Raw genomic sequence first — 21,293 nt, 5'->3', positions numbered from 1 at the left:
CGTAAGACGCGAAAAACTGCGATAAATTTCCCATAAGAAATGAATGGGACCGGTGAAAAAAAACAAGATTGAAATTGGAGTTTTTCAAACATCTGTAGCTCAGGCATACATTCACCGAGAGACTTCATTTCAACTTTAAAATGTAGACCCAAGTCTGGTCTATTGGTGTGTTCATCCACATTTTGATTGGTCCTATAGTTTTTGATCAGTCACTGTTCAATGACAGTGATCGTTTGGCGGGAAATTTTGAGATTATAATGGGTGTGTATTGCGCGGAATGTTCGTGCTAGAGTGCGTGCTAGAGTGGCACAGAGTCTAAAAATGATCTGAAAATCTTCTCTTTTTCTCGTCGCTACGGCCACAAATTACACTCTACACGCATAATTTTGGGATCAGTTTGTAGACAAACTTGTCCTCTTTCGTTTGATGTCCTCGAAAAAGCCGAGAGACTTACTGAATTTAAATAGTGAGACGTTTTGTGCAGCCAGCGCCCTCCTGTTCTCCCATTAAGTCCCATGTTAAAATTCAGAGCTGTTTTGTGAGCAAAGCAGAAATGCCTCCTGTCTTTAGATCGCCATAAAACGAAAAGTTGTTGTGTCAGGAATAAAACGAGATGATGGTCGGACTCAGGAAGTTCTCGGGAGTCCGATGATCTATAGTACACTCTGATACGAGGTACGGTTCTCTCACCAGAGGATTTAGTTCAGGAGGTTCGCCGAACCCAAATCTCACTGCATACAATACAAACTCCTGTTCTCTGAGTGGCAGAGTCTTTTTAAGTCGACCATTTTGTCATTTTTCTAAAGAATATCTGGACATAAAACACACGTACATCTGGCCCAGACTTGTCCGCATCTCACAGTGTAATCGTTTTTTTGATAGCAGCTACGGTTTTGACACAATCGCAAGTTGTTCGGAAGAAACCGACAGCGAAAAAGCCGCTTTTCAGTTTACAGGTGTAACTGTCATTTACACACACACCGGTCAATAACCCACGCACACACATCTGCAGGACAACAAGCCTGAGAATGATTATCTTAACGAGCTCAGTCAAAACAAGGGCATTGTTTGAAAACAATCTCCGTCCAACAAACAGTTAAACTCAGCTTCACCAAGCGCTTTGCCAAAAAGGTTGAGACAGTAGTCACACAAACGCACACACAAGCAGGGCTAACCAACAGCTAAAAAGTGATTAAAAACAAGCACGTCAAAACTGAACAGGAACAGGTAAAAAGTGGGAGAGGTAGAGAGGTAATTATCAGCAGGTGGGGCAGAAGTTACACACGCACACAAACAAACACACACACACACACACATTCAGACACACATATACCAGACACATCTCCATGTAGGAGCTGGTTGGGCTGCTTGTGTAGTTCAAGCAGACACACACACACAAACAGACGAAGACACACACATACGCAGTCACACACAATGACAGATACATAAACACACACACACAGACAAATGCATAATGAAAACCCCATCCCCCCGCCCCCTTGTTAACGCCGTTAGCTCTATTAGCTCTGTTAGCACAGTTAGCTCTGTTAGCGTTAGAGCTGTTAGCTGTATTCGCGCTGTTAGCTCCGTTAGTGTTAGCTCTGTTAGCTCCGTTAGCATTAGCTCCATTCGTGTTTATTGATTCAGTTCATTAATTCATGTTAACAGAGACATGAAGCAGAGGAGAGAAGCAGACACAGACAGCTGAGGTGATCAACAGAGACAGACAAGGAGAAAGCCACAGAAACACAGCTGGGACCAGTTCATTAATCAGGGACTGACTACCTCTGATATCTGCTGTTTTCTCAAATTGCAGCCTTTTTCAATTGTCCGCTGCTTCGCCATAGTTTCTCCTAGAGACTTCATTCAAACTTTAAAACGTAGATAATTTTGTCGGCTCAAAATGACCCTCGGCACATTTTGATATCTCTTACGGTTTTCGAGCTATGACCATCGAAGGCCGACGTAAGACGCAAACAACTGCGATAAATTTCCCATAAGAAATGAATGGGGAAATTTCCTCAAATTTCAGCCTTTTTCAATTGTCCGCTGCTCGGCCATACTTTGTCCTAGAGACTTCATTCAAACTTTAAAACGTAGATAATTTTGTCGGCTCCAACACACCCCGTGTCCCTTTCAAAATTTCCCAGAGGGAATTTTCTAGTTATTATTTTTCATCATCCTCCAAATTTTCGTCCCTAAACTCGCCCCGCAGCTTTGAGAAAACCCTCGCAAATTATATATCAAAACGTGCGTATTGTTCGGGATCGGTGTGCTATTACTTTTCTCAAATTTATCGCAGTTTTTCGCGTCGTAAGACGCGAAAAACTGCGATAAATTTCCCATAAGAAATGAATGGGACGGGCGAAAAAAACAAGATTGAAATTGGAGTTTTTCAAACATCTGTAGCTCAGGCATACATTCACCGAGAGACTTCATTTCAACTTTAAAATGTAGACCCAAGTCTGGTCTATTGGTGTGTTCATCCACATTTTGATTGGTCCTATAGTTTTTGATCAGTCACTGTTCAATGACAGTGATCGTTTGGCGGGAAATTTTGAGATTATAATGGGTGTGTATTGCGCGGAATGTTCGTGCTAGAGTGCGTGCTAGAGTGGCACAGAGTCTAAAAACGATCTGAAAATCTTCTCTTTTTCTCGTCGCTACGGCCACAAATTACACTCTACACGCATAATTTTGGGATCAGTTTGTAGACAAACTTGTCCTCTTTCGTGTGATGTCCTCGAAAAAGCCGAGAGACTTACTGAATTTAAATAGTGAGACGTTTTGTGCAGCCAGCGCCCTCCTGTTCTCCCATTAAGTCCCATGTTAAAATTCAGAGCTGTTTTGTGAGCAAAGCAGAAATGCCTCCTGTCTTTAGATCGCCATAAAACGAAAAGTTGTTGTGTCAGGAATAAAACGAGGAGATGGCCGGACTCAGGAAGTTCTCGGGAGTCCGATGATCTATAGTACACTCTGATACGAGGTACGGTTCTCTCACCAGAGGATTTAGTTCAGGAGGTTCGCCGAACCCAAATCTCACTGCATACAATACAAACTCCTGTTCTCTGAGTCGCAGAGTCTTTTTAAGTCGACCATTTTGTCATTTTTCTAAAGAATATCTGGACATAAAACACACGTACATCTGGCCCAGACTTGTCCGCATCTCACAGTGTAATCGGTTTTTTGATAGCAGCTACGGTTTTGACACAATCGCAAGTTGTTCGGAAGAAACCGACAGCGAAAAAGCCGCTTTTCAAGGGAGGAGTTTAACAGGTGCAACTGTCATTTACACACACACCGGTCAATAACCCACGCACACACATCTGCAGGACAACAAGCCTGAGAATGATTATCTTAACGAGCTCAGTCAAAACAAGGGCATTGTTTGAAAACAATCTCCATCCAACAAACAGTTAAACTCAGCTTCACCAAGCGCTTTGCCAAAAAGGTTGAGAAAGTAGTCACACAAACACACACACAAGCAGGGCTAACCAACAGCTAAAAAGTGATTAAAAACAAGCACGTCAAAACTGAACAGGAACAGGTAAAAAGTGGGAGAGGTAGAGAGGTAACTAGAAAATTCCCCCTGGGAAATTTTGAAAGGGACACGGGGTGCGTTCGAGCCGACAAAATTATCTACGTTTTAAAGTTTGAATGAAGTCTCTAGGAGAAACTATGGCGAAGCAGCGGACAATTGAAAAAGGCTGCAAATTGAGAAAACGGCAGATATCAGAGGTAGTCAGTCCCTGATTAATGAATTGCTCTCAGCTGTGTTTCTGTGGCTTTCTCCTTGTCTGTCTCTGTTGATCACCTCAGCTGTCTGTGTCTGCTTCTCTCCTCTGCTTCATGTCTCTGTTAACATGAATTAATGAACTGAATCAATAAACATGAATGGAGCTAATGCTAACGGAGCTAACAGAGCTAACACTAACTGAGCTAACAGCTAAAGGTGCGAATATAGCTAACGGCGCTAGCGCTAACAGAGCTAACTGTGCTAACAGAGCTAACAGAGCTAACGGCGTTAACAAGGGGGCGGGGGGATGGGGTTTTCATTATGCATTTGTCTGTGTGTGTGTGTTTATGTATCTGTCGTTGTGTGTGACTGCGTATGTGTGTGTCTTCGTCTGTTTGTGTGTGTGTGTCTGCTTGAACTACACAAGCAGCCCAACCAGCTCCTACATGGAGATGTGTCTGGTATATGTGTGTCTGAATGTGTGTGTGTGTGTGTTTGTTTGTGTGCGTGTGTAACTTCTGCCCCACCTGCTGATAATTACCTCTCTACCTCTCCCACTTTTTACCTGTTCCTGTTCAGTTTTGACGTGCTTGTTTTTAATCACTTTTTAGCTGTTGGTTAGCCCTGCTTGTGTGTGTGTTTGTGTGACTACTGTCTCAACCTTTTTGGCAAAGCGCTTGGTGAAGCTGAGTTTAACTGCTTGTTGGACGGAGATTGTTTTCAAACAATGCCCTTGTTTTGACTGAGCTCGTTAAGATAATCATTCTCAGGCTTGTTGTCCTGCAGATGTGTGTGCGTGGGTTATTGACCGGTGTGTGTGTAAATGACAGTTGCACCTGTTAAACTCCTCCCTTGAAAAGCGGCTTTTTCGCTGTCGGTTTCTTCCGAACAACTTGCGATTGTGTCAAAACCGTAGCTGCTATCAAAAAACCGATTACACTGTGAGATGCGGACAAGTCTGGGCCAGATGTACGTGTGTTTTATGTCCAGATATTCTTTAGAAAAATGACAAAATGGTCGACTTAAAAAGACTCTGCGACTCAGAGAACAGGAGTTTGTATTGTATGCAGTGAGATTTGGGTTCGGCGAACCTCCTGAACTAAATCCTCTGGTGAGAGAACCGTACCTCGTATCAGAGTGTACTATAGATCATCGGACTCCCGAGAACTTCCTGAGTCCGGCCATCTCCTCGTTTTATTCCTGACACAACAACTTTTCGTTTTATGGCGATCTAAAGACAGGAGGCATTTCTGCTTTGCTCACAAAACAGCTCTGAATTTTAACATGGGACTTAATGGGAGAACAGGAGGGCGCTGGCTGCACAAAACGTCTCACTATTTAAATTCAGTAAGTCTCTCGGCTTTTCCGAGGACATCACACGAAAGAGGACAAGTTTGTCTACAAAATGAGCCCAAACTTATGCGTGTAGAGTGTAATTTGTGGCCGTAGCGACGAGAAAAAGAGAAGATTTTCAGATCGTTTTTAGACTCTGTGCCACTCTAGCACGCACTCTAGCACGAACATTCCGCGCAATACACACCCATTATAATCTCAAAATTTCCCGCCAAACGATCACTGTCATTGAACAGTGACTGATCAAAAACTATAGGACCAATCAAAATGTGGATGAACACACCAATAGACCAGACTTGGGTCTACATTTTAAAGTTGAAATGAAGTCTCTCGGTGAATGTATGCCTGAGCTACAGATGTTTGAAAAACTCCAATTTCAATCTTGTTTTTTTCGCCCGTCCCATTCATTTCTTATGGGAAATTTATCGCAGTTTTTCGCGTCTTACGACGCGAAAAACTGCGATAAATTTGAGAAAAGTAATAGCACACCGATCCCGAACAATACGCACGTTTTGATATATAATTTGCGAGGGTTTTCTCAAAGCTGTGGGACGAGTTTGAGGACGAAAACTTGGAGGAAGATGAAAAATAATAACTAGAAAATTCCCCCTGGGAAATTTTGAAAGGGACACGGGGTGCGTTCGAGCCGACAAAATTATCTACGTTTTAAAGTTTGAATGAAGTCTCTAGGACAAAGTATGGCCGAGCAGCGGACAATTGAAAAAGGCTGAAATTTGAGGAAATTTCCCCATTCATTTCTTATGGGAAATTTATCGCAGTTGTTTGCGTCTTACGTCGGCCTTCGATGGTCATAGCTCGAAAACCGTAAGAGATATCAAAATGTGCCGAGGGTCATTTGGAGCCGACAAAATTATCTACGTTTTAAAGTTTGAATGAAGTCTCTAGGAGAAACTATGGCGAAGCAGCGGACAATTGAAAAAGGCTGCAATTTGAGAAAACGGCAGATATCAGAGGTAGTCAGTCCCTGATTAATGAATTGCTCTCAGCTGTGTTTCTGTGGCTTTCTCCTTGTCTGTCTCTGTTGATCACCTCAGCTGTCTGTGTCTGCTTCTCTCCTCTGCTTCATGTCTCTGTTAACATGAATTAATGAACTGAATCAATAAACACGAATGGAGCTAATGCTAACGGAGCTAACAGAGCTAACACTAACTGAGCTAACAGCTAACGGCGCGAATAGAGCTAACGGCGCTAGCGCTAACAGAGCTAACTGTGCTAGCAGAGCTAATAGAGCTAGCAGCGTTAACAAGGGGGCGGGGGGATGGGGTTTTCATTTTGCATTTGTCTGTGTGTGTGTGTGTTTATGTATCTGTCATTGTGTGTGACTGCGTATGTGTGTGTCTTCGTCTGTTTGTGTGTGTGTGTCTGCTTGAACTACACAAGCAGCCCAACCAGCTCCTACATGGAAATGTGTCTGGTATATGTGTGTCTGAATGTGTGTGTGTGTGTGTGTGCCTGTGTAACTTCTGCCCCACCTGCTGATAATTACCTCTCTACCTCTCCCACTTTTTACCTGTTCCTGTTCAGTTTTGATGTGCTGTTTTTAATCACTTTTTAGCTGTTGGTTAGCCCTTTTTGTGTGTGCTTTTGTGTGACTACTGTCTCAACCTCTTTGGCAAAGCGCTTGGTGAAGCTGAGTTTAACTGCTTGTTGGACGCAGATTGTTTTCAAACAATGCCCTTGTTTTGACTGAGCTCGTTAAGATAATCACTCTCAGGCTTGTTGTCCTGCAGATGTGTGTGCGTGGGTTATTGACCGGTGTGTGTGTAAATGACAGTTAATGACAGTTGCACCTGTTAACTGAAAAGCGGCTTTTTCGCTGTCGGTTTCTTCCGAACAACTTGCGATTGTGTCAAAACCGTAGCTGCTATCAAAAAACCGATTACACTGTGAGATGCGGACAAGTCTGGGCCAGATGTACGTGTGTTTTGTGTCCAGATATTCTTTAGAAAAATGACAAAATGGTCGACTTAAAAAGACTCTGCGACTCAGAGAACAGGAGTTTGTATTGTATGCAGTGAGATTTGGGTTCGGCGAACCTCCCGAACTAAATCCTCTGGTGAGAGAACCGTACCTCGTATCAGAGTGTACTATAGATCATCGGACTCCCGAGAACTTCCTGAGTCCGAATATCATCTCGTTTTATTCCTGAGACAACAACTTTTCGTTTTATGGCGATGTAAAGACAGGAGGCATTTATGCTTTTCTCACAAAACAGCTCTGAATTTTTACATTGGAGTCAATGGGAGAGCTAGAGGGAGGTGGCTACACAAAAAGCCTCACTATTTAAATTCAGTAAGTCTCTCGGCTTTTTCGAGGACATCACATGAAAGAGGACAAGTTTGTCTACAAAAGATCCCAAAATTATGTGTCTCCTATTCACCGTTTGTATTTTACGGCAATTTTAGAAACACATTTCAGGCGATTTTTCACCGGCTGTCTCACTCTAACTTATGACATCACCCACTGTAGAGGGAGAGATTCTGAGCATTTTTGTGAGAAACTTGATGGTCTTCAGATGGTCATAGCTCGAAAACCGTAAGAGATATCAAAAAATGTGCCGGTATTAATTTTGAGCTGACAAATTTATCTACGTTTTAAACTTTGAATGAAGTCTCTAGGACAAAGTATGGCCGAGCTGCGGACAATTGAAAAAGGCTGAAATTTGAGGAAATTTCCCCATTCATTTCTTATGGGAAAGTCTTCGCAGTTGTTCGCGTCTTACGTCGGCCTTCGATGGTCATAGTTCGAAAACCGTAAGAGATATCAAAATGTGCCGAGGGTCATTTGGAGCCGACAAAATTATCTACGTTTTAAAGTTCAAATGAAGTCTCTCGGTGAATGTATGCCTGAGCTACAGACGTTTGAAAAACTCCAATTTCCATCTTTTTTTTTTTCGCCCGTCCCATTCATTCTTATGGGAAATTTATCGCAGTTTTTCGCGTCGTAAGACGAGAGAAAAGAAATAGCACACCGATCCTGATCAAACCGCACGTTTTGATATATAATTTGCAAGGGTTTTCTCAAAGCTGCGGGGCGAGTTCAGGGACAAAAATTTGGAGGATGATGAAAAATAATAATAATAAGAAGAAACGCGCGGGATAGTAATAAGTGACTCGGGGCTATGCCCCGAGTCACTGGCTCCTGCAGCAGAGCTGCAGGAGCCAGTGCCTCGGAGCGTGCCCCGTGTCCCTAATTATCAGCAGGTGGGGCAGAAGTTACACACGCACACAAACAAACACACACACATTCAGACACACATATACCAGACACATCTCCATGTAGGAGCTGGTTGGGCTGCTTGTGTAGTTCAAGCAGACACACACACACAAACAGACGAAGACACACACATACGCAGTCACACACAATGACAGATACATAAACACACACACACAGACAAATGCATAATGAAAACCCCATCCCCTCGCCCCCTTGTTAACGCCGTTATTAGCTCTGTTAGCACAGTTAGCTCTGTTAGCGTTAGCGCCGTTAGCTCTATTCGCACCGCTAGCTGTTAGCTCCGTTAGTGTTAGCTCTGTTAGCTCCGTCAGCATTAGCTCCATTCATGTTTATTGATTCAGTTCATTAATTCATGTTAACAGAGACATGAAGCAGAGGAGAGAAGCAGACACAGACAGCTGAGGTGATCAACAGAGACAGACAAGTAGAAAGCCACAGAAACAGACGAAGACACACACATACGCAGTCACACACACAGACAAATGCATAATGAAAACCCCATCCCCCCGCCCCCTTGTTAACGCTGTTAGCTCTATTAGCTCTGCTAGCACAGTTAGCTCTGTTAGCGCTACCGCCGTTAGCGATATTCGCACCGTTAGCTGTTAGCTCAGTTAGTGTTAGCTCTGTTAGCTCTGTTAGCATTAGCTCCATTCATGTTTATTGATTCAGTTCATTAATTCATGTTAACAGAGACATGAAGCAGAGGAGAGAAGCAGACACAGACAGCTGAGGTGATCAACAGAGACAGACAAGGAGAAAGCCACAGAAACACAGCTGGGAGCAATTCATTAATCAGGGACTGACTGCCTCTGATATCTGCAGTTTTCTCAAATTGCAGCCTTTTTCAATTGTCCGCTGCTTCGCCATAGTTTCTCCTAGAGACTTCATTCAAACTTTAAAACGTAGATAATTTTGTCGGCTCGAACGCACCCCGTGTCCCTTTCAAAATTTCCCAGGGGGAATTTTCTAGTTATTATTATTATTTTTCATCTTCCTCCAAGTTTTCGTCCTCAAACTCGCCCCGCAGCTTTGAGAAAACCCTCGCAAATTATATATCAAAACGTGCGTATTGTTCGGGATCGGTGTGCTATTACTTTTCTCAAATTTATCGCAGTTTTTCGCGTCGTAAGACGCGAAAAACTGCGATAAATTTCCCATAAGAAATGAATGGGACGGGCGAAAAAAACAAGATTGAAATTGGAGTTTTTCAAACATCTGTAGCTCAGGCATACATTCACCGAGAGACTTCATTTCAACTTTAAAATGTAGACCCAAGTCTGGTCTATTGGTGTGTTCATCCACATTTTGATTGGTCCTATAGTTTTTGATCAGTCACTGTTCAATGACAGTGATCGTTTGGCGGGAAATTTTGAGATTATAATGGGTGTGTATTGCGCGGAATGTTCGTGCTAGAGTGCGTGCTAGAGTGGCACAGAGTCTAAAAACGATCTGAAAATCTTCTCTTTTTCTCGTCGCTACGGCCACAAATTACACTCTACACGCATAATTTTGGGATCAGTTTGTAGACAAACTTGTCCTCTTTCGTGTGATGTCCTCGAAAAAGCCGAGAGACTTACTGAATTTAAATAGTGAGACGTTTTGTGCAGCCAGCGCCCTCCTGTTCTCCCATTAAGTCCCATGTTAAAATTCAGAGCTGTTTTGTGAGCAAAGCAGAAATGCCTCCTGTCTTTAGATCGCCATAAAACGAAAAGTTGTTGTGTCAGGAATAAAACGAGATGATGGTCGGACTCAGGAAGTTCTCGGGAGTCCGATGATCTATAGTACACTCTGATACGAGGTACGGTTCTCTCACCAGAGGATTTAGTTCAGGAGGTTCGCCGAACCCAAATCTCACTGCATACAATACAAACTCCTGTTCTCTGAGTCGCAGAGTCTTTTTAAGTCGACCATTTTGTCATTTTTCTAAAGAATATCTGGACATAAAACACACGTACATCTGGCCCAGACTTGTCCGCATCTCACAGTGTAATCGTTTTTTTGATAGCAGCTACGGTTTTGACACAATCGCAAGTTGTTCGGAAGAAACCGACAGCGAAAAAGCCGCTTTTCAGTTAACAGGTGTAACTGTCATTTACACACACACCGGTCAATAACCCACGCACACACATCTGCAGGACAACAAGCCTGAGAATGATTATCTTAACGAGCTCAGTCAAAACAAGGGCATTGTTTGAAAACAATCTCCGTCCAACAAGCAGTTAAACTCAGCTTCACAAAGCTCTTTGCCAAAGAGGTTGAGACAGTAGTCACACAAATGCACACACAAAAAGGGCTAACCAACAGCTAAAAAGTGATTAAAAACAGCACGTCAAAACTGAACAGGAACAGGTAAAAAGTGGGAGAGGTAGAGAGGTAATTATCAGCAGGTGGGGCAGAAGTTACACAGGCACACACGCACACACACACACACACACACACATTCAGACACATATATACTATACACATCTCCATGTAGGAGCTGGTTGGGCTGCTTGTGTAGTTCAAGCAGACACACACACACAAACAGACGAAGACACACACATACGCAGTCACACACAATGACAGATACATAAACACACATACACAGACAAATGCATAATGAAAACCCCATCCCCCCGCCCCCTTGTTAACACCGTTAGCTCTATTAGCTCTGTTAGCACAGTTAGCTCTGTTAGCGTTAGCGCCGTTAGCTCTATTCGCGCCGTTAGCTGTTAGCTCCGTTAGTGTTAGCTCCGTTAGTGTTAGCTCTGTTAGCTCTGTTAGCATTAACTCCATTCATGCTTATTGATTCAGTTCATTAATTCATGTTAACAGAGACATGAAGCAGAGGAGAGAAGCAGACACAGACAGCTGAGGTGATCAACAGAGACAGACAAGGAGAAAGCCACAGAAACAGACGAAGACACACACATACGCAGTCACACACAACGACAGATACATAAACACACACACACAGACAAATGCATAATGAAAACCCCATCCCCCCGCCCCCTTGTTAACGCCGCTAGCTCTATTAGCTCTGTTAGCACAGTTAGCTCTGTTTGCGTTAGCGCCGTTAGCTCTATTCGCACCGTTAGCTGTTCGCTCCATTAGTGTTAGCTCTGTTAGCTCCGTTAGCATTAGCTCCATTCATGTTTATTGATTCAGTTCATTAATTCATGTTAACAGAGACATGAAGCAGAGGAGAGAAGCAGACACAGACAGCTGAGGTGATCAACAGAGACAGACAAGGAGAAAGCCACAGAAACACAGCTGAGAGCAATTCATTAATCAGGGACTGACTGCCTCTGATATCTGCCGTTTTCTCACATTGCAGCCTTTTTCAATTGTCCGCTGCTTCGCCATAGTTTCTCCTAGAGACTTCATTCAAACTTTAAAACGTAGATAATTTTGTCGGCTCCAAATGACCCTCGGCACATTTTGATATCTCTTACGGTTTTCGAGCTATGACCATCGAAGGCCGACGTAAGACGCGAACAACTGCGATAAATTTCCCATAAGAAATGAATGGGGAAATTTCCTCAAATTTCAGCCTTTTTCAATTGTCCGCTGCTCGGCCATACTTTGTCCTAGAGACTTCATTCAAACTTTAAAACGTAGATAATTTTGTCGGCTCGAACACACCCCGTGTCCCTTTCAAAATTTCCCAGGGGGAATTTTCTAGTTAATGTTTTACAGATCAGTTTCAAGTCCAGACAAATACTTTGACTGCTGTGTATCCTCCTTCACTTCACTTGTTCTGTCCTTTGAGCGCTTTCATTTTTTTAGGAAGACACTTCAATGGACCGTGCACACCACTTAACTTCTGGGAAAGAGCTGCTTTGTAATTAGGACCAAAATCCATTCAGCAATTAACTATTTATTGGTGATACATTATTGTTAAAAATAAGTATAAGTGACTGATTATGACTAATGCAAACATTACAGCTTATTAAGTGCCTGTCCTTTTATTAAAGGCTTACCAACATTTCTAACCAATAGAGAGGATAAACCAATGTTGACTCTCTTGTTAATGTCGTCTAACTGATCTGTAAACCACTGATAAATGATTTATTTAGCCTATAATTAGTAGCCTAAGCACTTGCTTGTAATTGTTTTATAAAGAGACCTTACATTATGAATATTAGACTGGTGGACTAAATTACCATAAAGGCTAATTAGCTAATACAACTGCTACATTTAAACATCATTCCCAAATGACCCACAACCTCCGAGCCAGACAGTGACAGCCAGCTGTTCAGCAGGGGATCCGGAGTTCCTCGAAATCCTTGAGCGGGAGTGGCCGGTGATCCCTCCTCACCTCCGGCCAAACCATCCCCCTGCCCCCCCTCTCCCTCCCTTTCTCCGCCCCCTCCTCCCTCTCCATCTCTCTCCTCTCTGCGCTTGGAGGGACGCATGCGGCTGGAGCCCCGGCGACTCCCGGAGCATCAGCGACCCTTCCGACGGAGGCGGTCGGTGAGGTCCCCCCCACCCCTGTCAGGCTTCCCGTGGGCACGCGGCGGAAAAGCAGACGGCTGTCCCCGCGCCGCGCCGCGCCGCGCCGCCGACCGACGGAGAGCAGCGTGCCAGGTATCATGACGCACCAAATAAAACAACACTGGGCACTTGCCTGGACTCCTCTCTCTGGGAGCGCGCCGTGCGACTGTGCCCACGCTGTTTGAGTCGAGTTTCAGCGGCTCCCCTGGATGCCAGCGGCCACACGAGACTCGTGCGTCATCCAGTCCGGTTTGTCATTGGTGTCCCGCGCTTCATGCTGCTGTCAGTGCTTGATGATGTCATTATTTCTTTCAGATGGATCCGCGCTCTGCTGCCGCCGCTGCGTCGCATCCCTCGAAGTGAGAAAGACCCGCTCCGCCAATGTGCGTCCCCCCTTGCCTCACAAACTTGGACCGCTGCCTCTGATCGTGGCTCCTCTCCAGCTCTGCAAACCTAACGACGCGGTGGACGGTGGTGTGACACCGCAGCAGGACTTTACAGACCAGAACTATTACTAAACTATCACCACATCAACTTTTCCTGCGCGGATGAGGATTTGTTTGCGCAGTTGCTGGGACTAGGCTGTCTGGAGTGCAACCTGAACGCACCTCTTTATTTTATCGGTGTGTCATTTCACCTGGACTCGTTAGACCGTCTAAAATACCAGATTTCCAAAGATCGGACTTGAAGGGATGCGCAAGCGGGCATGATGCTCGGCTTTCTTAGCTGCCGTCGTTGCTGACGCACATAGGGAGCGAAATGGGACTGTAAACTATGTGGAGTCATCCCTGAGGACTGAGTCGCTGCTCTCCGCGGGTGCATGGAGAAGAGCAGCCCGAGGATGACGGGCGGAACCCGGGAGACGCCGGTGAACTCCTCTCCGGCGGTCGCGGCCAACGCGGAGGGCGAGGAAATCGAGGTTTTGGAAAGCACCGACGTCCTGCCCGTCGCTCCAGAGGACGTAAGTCTGCTCGCAATACAAAGGAACCCTTAAGTGCACATAGACCACCGTTATCTTTTCACATTTTCACAATTACACAGCTGGACCTGCAGCTTCCCTGGCACCAGAGCAAATTCACACAGTGCTTTTGGATTCTATGACACAGAATATTATAGCATGAGCCATAAACTGATTTGAGAAGGTTATTCATCCAGATGTCGGGGCATAACTCAAAACTGGAGTTGTACAGTGATAACAGAGGGGATTTACAATGCTGAGTATCACAGGACAAACACAGCTCATCCTTTCTAGGAATAATAGTAGGATATTTGAAAGGGACACTCACACACATGCACACACACCGCTCTTGCTCCATTAGGTGTCTCAGACTTTCACATAGCATACTATAAAAGACCCCTTCACATAACGATCCACACTTTGGCACATTATTATCTTCTGCTGCGGCTCATTGACCACAGTGATCAGATAGTCTAATAACAGAGTGTGATGGCAAGACTGCAATTAAGGCAAATGCTGGCCAAGATTCATCGTTTCCGAACAGGTGCTCGTCTCTGCTCTGGCACCTGTTTCTGAGATTTTCAGTGTGCACCTTCTTCCTCCTCTCACTCTCTCCCTTTCCTGTCTTTCCTCTTCTCAGCAATGGAAGTCTCTGTTTGACAAGGTATGTAGTGCGAGCTGCAGTGGCTTGAATGTCTTACCATGTGCATGTCTCACTCATTGTGGAGCAGTTGTGTCTTCGAAGGTGCTCATCTGTGTGTGAACTGTGGGTGACCTCTGACGCACTGTAATCTCTGTCATCAGCCTGAAGCAACGCAGATGCGTTGAGCGTCTGAAATGCTGCATTGTCCCGCTTAATGGTCATGAAACATGGGGAAGATTTTTGGATGAACTGAGATGTAGTGTTGCGCCATTAGCATCAGTGGAAACAGGAAAAATGGATAAAGTTACTTTTTAATGTGAGAAAGGTCAATGTTTAGTGCTTTAGTGTCATGCATACCTATAAATTACTTTGAGTGGCGTGAGTTTTGCAAATTTTGTCCATGCATCATGACCTTGACATTGCAATTGTGCTTTAACACTGACTTATCACTAATGGACCACAATGGTGCCAAGAATCAGCTGTGAGAAAAATGTTAACTTCCATGCCTAGAAATCATGCATCATGATATTTTACACAGCTCGCTTGTGTTTGCCATCCCTCTGATCTGTGCTGCTTTAAGCATCCCAAATGAGCTCATGCAGGTAAATACAGCTATTTTTTGAGTGGTCGCTCGCTGCTGTCTGTAGTTTATATACCAACTGATTAGTTTCCTTTTGTGGGTAAACATGCCCACCTCCACAATTTCATTTGGCTAAATGAGGTGAAACTACCAGGTCTCAGCTGGTGGAGTTGGCAGTCTTGTCTCTTTCAGCTCCAGTTTGTGATTTAGGCTGATTAGACAAATTTATTTTTAGATCAAAATCTTGCCTTGTGCAGCTTCAAATCCATTGCCTGTTGGGTAAAATCACGGCACAACAGGCGAGCGTGCCATGGCTTCATCAAAACAAGAACATCAGAGGAGTGGGAGCACACTGGAGGCTGTGGGTGTGTCATCCGCTGACATTAACCCTGATAATGCAATTACGGTGATACATAATCCTCGATGCATTGATCTATCAGTCAGACTGATCTTGTGAGACACACACACACACACACACACACAAAGAGACATGCACACATTGATACAGCCAAGAACCCCCAGGAGAAGAGAAACACAGATCGGCTGATCATGCAAGCAGCCCAGTGGACTGACAGACGGCAAACGGGCCCCCTACTATCACACATGCACAAACACACACAGCACCTGCCCACCCTGGGCCCCCCTACTTTCTCCATGGGGGAATTGCTTGTGTGTGTGCACGCTCGGGGGGTTAGCAGGGAAGTGTAGGGTTGAGCCAGAGGCTCGTGTCAGGCTCACTCTTTCAGGGGGAGACTGAGGTCCCATGGGATTACGGGAAAGGCAAGATGGGGTGTGGTGTGTGTGTGTGTGGGTGTGTGGGTGTATTAGAGGTGGAGCATATTCTATGGACAGGCATTAAGTGGGCCTCTCAATCCGCTGTCTTTATGCGTGCGGCACAGCTTTGAATTTCTTCAAGTGGACGCCTGTCTAAAAAAATGGGTGTTTGTCCAAATGGCGAGGTCACTGCCCGGTCTGGCAGCAACAAATGTCCTTTCACTCTTTTATTCTCCTTCCCGTCTTCCTCCTCACAATGAGTTGCTCCATTTGTCAAGGGGCTGACCTCAGAGATCTCAGGCTTCTGTGAAGCGACTAAGGAAGAGAAATGATGGGCCACTAAAGACAAGGAAAAGAAGGATTTTAAACCAGTCTGACAAGCTGTGTCACTGCATGAGAGACAAAAGACAACAGAAAACAGAGCAAGGTCTTGGCTTTCATTTGGCTGGAAATACACACAAAGTCCAGTGTGTGTGTTCAGTTTATTTTGCAACAGAATGCATTTACAAATATCAAGTATGACATGTTATATAGACAGCATGGACAGCATTTACTGCCTTTTATAAGTTTGCCTCTCATTCAGCTATTTACCCACATGACGATGGCTGGCTCAGGCACTGGCCTAACCATCAGCGGCAGCTGGGGTTCAATGTCTTGCTCAAGGACACGTTGACACGTGGACAGGAGGAGCTCGGGGTCCAACTGCCAATCCTGCAATTATTGGATGATCTGCTTGTTCCAGACATTTTGATTGTGGAACTTTACGTAAAGAGAGTAAATATGGTGTTAGTCCAAGTGGCTGGGACACGTCACACATCCAGCAAACCACTGCAGGCTTTGGCATGCTTCAAATGAAGTTAGCGTCTAGACCCCCTTCCCTGGGATGCCTTTTCAATGCCAAACCTGGAGCGGACAGGTTTTGGAACTTTCCTAAACTGACAATTGGACAGACATGCCCACCTAATGCAGGGTACACAGAGGGGAGAAAGTTAGCTGCCACACTGCGACACCATCAGCGTGTTTGAGCCGAGGCCGCCTGAAAGTGTGCACCATGATACCCATTTGTAGGATTCATCACGTCTGATCTCTCTCCCATCTTCGAGTGTGGCCAATCAGAACACCTCCAGCAGACCTGCAGCCTTCAGAATTGGTCCCGCAACACTTGCTGCAAATCAGTTTCTCTGTTCTTTACCCTTCCAAACTTCCCATAAGCCACAATTTGACCTTCCAGTCAGTGGCTGTTACTTATTCAGTCAAATTAAATGTTCCAGTGAGTGAAACACACTGGCAAAATAAAATGTCTAGAGATGAAGACAATGATGCATCTCTTGTGTTAATCAACTCTGGCATCCCTGCCTTGTCAAGTACAGAGCACATTAATTTCCGTCCATCCCATCAGGGATGTTTACACAGCAGAGAAAAGACAGGATCGTCTTCTCTTCCTTCACCTTTTTTTTTGTGTTTGTTTGTTTGGACCGTGGCTTCCCTCCAGCTGCTTCAAATCAGTTTGTGCCATACAAAACCTTCCCCATCACATCATTTTTACCAGCTCCCACGTGGACTGGGTACATACAGCTATCAGTTTCTGGGTTTCAGACCATCAGGGGCTGGAATCAAAGTGCTGCGTCGCTCTGTTCACTTCTCCTTTCACTCCTCTCTCCTGTCCCCGGAGAGGATTTTGTTGCTGTATAAGTGCTTTCCTCCTCAGCGTGCAGGAAGTACCCCAGAACGCTTTGATTCTTGTTGCCCATCGCCTGAAACAAACATGAGAACTGAGCACAAGCAGAGGCGACGTCTAATGAAGCAGAGAAGATGCTGTTGGAGGGAGGGCAGCTGCACTGCCCTCTCTCTCCCTCATAATCAAAGTGTCCCAGCCTCTATCTGTCCTCTAGACACACACACACACAGACACACACAGACACACACACACACACCAATCTGGAAAGATTTGCAGTCATGGTAGCCTGATTACACACAGTATGTGTATCATCCAAAAGATGAAGCGGAGTGTGTTTTTGAGTCTCCATCCTGTGCTGATATGCACACTCACTGCTGCTCCTTTGTGGGGTTTTTTTGGAGGATTTCTGGGGATTTCAGGATGGACCACAGTTTATGTCCAGGATTTATCTGATAAACCGTATTAAGTGTGTTTAGATTGCACCCCGACGTGAACCAAACACTCGTTTTGTACTCCCTGGGAGGGCAGGGATGGATTTCCTGGCATGACTGTGGCGGGAGGAGCTAAAATAGAAATGTTTTGTTTATTTTTCCTCTCGTGTTCATCTGTGAAAAGTGGAATCTAGAGGGCTTCTCTGTCTTTAAGTGGCCTTCGCACAGTGAGTGATTTTTGTACAGCGCGGATTATGACGGGCTACGCCTAAAGCACAGACGCAGTCGCTCGTAATCTGAGGGGACTGGGAATGTCCCAGTGCTTGTAAAGCCTGAGATTGGAAGTCCCCAGGTGTGCAGACTGGAAAGCTGAAAGTAGATGGAGTGCTTGTAGAGACAGGATGTGTACAAACCATTGACTGTCTGTCTGTGGCTTTTCTGTCCAATTGAAACATGTGTGTCTTTTTTAAACTTGGCTGGCTCCTCCCAACAGGAGAGGGTAGAGGACTAAAAGCACCCCAGCTATCAGTGAACAGCGACACTCCTTTGACTCTGGGCTTTGTGTCCGTGTGTGAGAGAAATCCAGTGTGCGTCCACAGTTGCCTTTGTGTTGATAGCCTGCTCCCAATGGCATGTTGAAATGCTCCAGGCACGCGCCTGCAGGAGCTTGGCGATTAAACACTTTCACATGGCTGCATACTTTCCATGGAAGTGTTTCCCCTTTAATTTCTTGCTTGGTGGCATAGAAAAAGCCCCTGAATGCAAGTTATGATCCCAAAACACCTCACTGTAACTGCACAAGTAAAAGCCTTTTACATTTTTTAGGGATGTCGTCATACTCAGCGCACACTGTTGTACTGAAAACACTGTATTAGCCATGTGGTGCATGATTTATAATCATCCCATCGCTTCTTGATCCTGTAAGTACACCGAGAGCCATTAAAAACCAGAGTCAAATACCTTGTTTGTGCACACGTACTTGCCCGATAAAGCCGATTTTGATTCTTAACTTAAGTAATGACAGTGATGTCTGTTGTTAGAATTGCCCAGCTAGCATCATTAATTAAAACAAGCAGAAATTCAATGATGGGAAGCCACCTGTTCCCGATGGGACTCGTGTTTCCCAGAGTTTCTGTCGTGCGTTTCAATGAGCCTGTTTGTTAGCGATTCAGTGGCCGTGGCTGAGAGAAAAGGAAGGTCATTATTTAAAGTAGTTTTGTCTCGCAGCGCCGTCTCGCCTCGTCGCATGGCACAGCTGCCACCTTCTCAGCGTCGCTCTGTCTTTTATTTTTTAAGCACACTTCAAATGAACTGACCGCCACTCAGGTAACTGGCACTTAATGGATAAACCAACTGGGAACCCTCAGCTGCGTCTACGGGTGCACGCATGGACGGCATGTCTCTCCACGCCCTGTCAGTTTTACATATGTTAAAAGCAAATGGAGGTTTCGACAATGAGATCATAACAGCGCTCACTGCAGTTACTGATGGCAACAGAGGCAGAGACTCTGTGCAGCTGTGAAGTCAGTTTTTTTGATTAGGTGAGGGTGCCTCTTTCTTTAGGTCCAAGGAGAGGGTTTCAGGTGCATTGGTTCAAAGTTTAGGCACCTCTGCTAATGTGTAGATTACTTGGTCTTCTCTCTTTTGTCTATACAGCTTCGGTATGCTGATGTGCTTGTCAGCCTAATTGCCATTGACACACACAGATGGCGGGGTCACAGTCTGCTGACCTGCTCATCCAACTCCACGGCAGTGATTGACACCAGCTGAGTCTTGGAGATGACTCGACGACGCAGAGTTTGTGGCGATATTGAACGGCGTCATCTCGATTCGGGATTGCAGAAGTAGCGGCAAACTGCGCCCCACCCCGTTCTATTAAAAAGCTCCCGGGCTGTGCGGTGATGAAATAACAGCCAGAGCCTCAAACATTTTCATTGAAAGATTTAATCAGAGCTCATCTTTCCCTGCTTGTCTGCCTCTCCCCTGCTCGGCTCTAAATAGATTTCCTTAATGAAAGGCACAGTTCCAGTTGGCGGAGTGTGAAAACAGCCTCTGCTTTTATGCAGAGGTAAAAATAGCTGCTGTGCCTGTCGATTTGTAAATGGGAGAAAGAGGATGCGCCAGTTTACCCGTAATTGGCTACAGTGTGCAAACTCATAGCAGCAGCACCATGAAATAAAAGTGTCTCTTTTGATGGTTGAACGGCTCAGCGGTCTGGCGGCCTCCATATGCTTTGTGTGTGCATGTGTGTGTGCGTACAGTATGCCCGTACTCACCAGACCTAAAAATGTGAATCCATTACTCGAGGTCAAGGGAGGGCAGTGACAGACACAACCCCCCGCTGAGGGGTGCGTGTGTGTGGGGAAGGCTGGGTGCGCCTGCTACCTTTTAGGACCAGTGGCAGTGGGCGCTCTTGCACAGATTAGCATCCTGTCTCTTCTTTCATCTCTCTCTCACCGTCGCTCCGTCTCCCGTCTTTTTGTTCTGAAGTTCGATTCCTCATCAGAGTTAAGTGGATGACACTGCAGGTGTGAAGAGGCTTCAGTCTCAGTCTGCTCATTGACGCTTTCATATCATCTCTCTTCATTAGCGCTGTGTCGAGTTCACGGCCGTCACCGCGCACTCGTTCATCAGTTCAGCGATAACAGCAGAATAACTGAAGGGATCCAGTGGAGAAACATTAAATCAGGGTTTTGATTAAGCAGCGTGGAGTGTTTTTCATTGCGGTTGCATATTGTGTCATTGTGAGCTCAGTGTGTGTCACCGCTGGCTGTAACCTACTTCTGTCTGGGAAATGATCAGGTCGTCAGTCATGGCCGTGAGACAAACTGATTGATCCCTGATTGTTTTAGTCCTCGTTAAGCTGAAGCAGTGACAGTGTTTCCAGGCCTTTTCTAAAGCTCCACCTCCCCTCTCCTGCTCTCCTGTTTTTCTATTTTTTATTGTCAGGCAGTGGGAACAAGTACGAGACTGTGATTTGATTGCAGTTTATAAATGCTACCCGTTAAGCAGGCAAACAGTAATTCCTGCACCAGCGCAATCAGGCCGCTGTTTTATGACACCTAAGCCATCTGACAAAATAGACACAGCTTTATGACAACATCTGTATTGTGAGATCAGCATCAATTAAAATGAGTGTTCACAGAGAGTGCTAAAGGTTTATGACTGTTCCTGCGGAAGCACACTGCATTGTATATAGCAAAAATGTATAGCTGGGTTGCATGTGTTTGGTCTACACGTGGCAGCAAGACCACCTTTGTTCAGGGCAAGTTGAGGAATGTCTTCCTTACCTTCAACTTACCGATCAGCCAGCTTCCAGTTTCCTATTTCAGTCCGTCTCTGATCCTCTGGGGATCAAAGACAGAGCGCACGTCCACTCATTCCTCACGGCTGAAGCTGTAATACC

At 45.2% G+C, this 21,293-nt stretch overlaps 1 protein-coding gene across 1 annotated transcript in view; it reads left to right on the top strand.

Moving 5' to 3' along the window:
- Positions 1-13,643: 13,643 nt before the first annotated feature.
- Positions 13,644-21,293, top strand: part of rhbdl3 (rhomboid, veinlet-like 3 (Drosophila)) — a 58,146-nt gene continuing 50,496 nt past the window's right edge. The window contains exons 1-2 of the mRNA XM_041934034.1: positions 13,644-13,784; positions 14,422-14,445. Coding sequence (XP_041789968.1) covers positions 13,644-13,784; positions 14,422-14,445 — 165 coding nt within the window. The remainder of the gene's footprint in view (positions 13,785-14,421; positions 14,446-21,293) is intronic.

The sequence above is a fragment of the Chelmon rostratus genome, chromosome 3, assembly GCF_017976325.1.
Source record: "Chelmon rostratus isolate fCheRos1 chromosome 3, fCheRos1.pri, whole genome shotgun sequence".
NCBI lineage: Eukaryota > Metazoa > Chordata > Actinopteri > Chaetodontiformes > Chaetodontidae > Chelmon > Chelmon rostratus.
The sequence above is the reverse complement of the archived record's forward strand: the minus strand, read 5'-3'. Positions and strand labels throughout refer to the sequence as shown.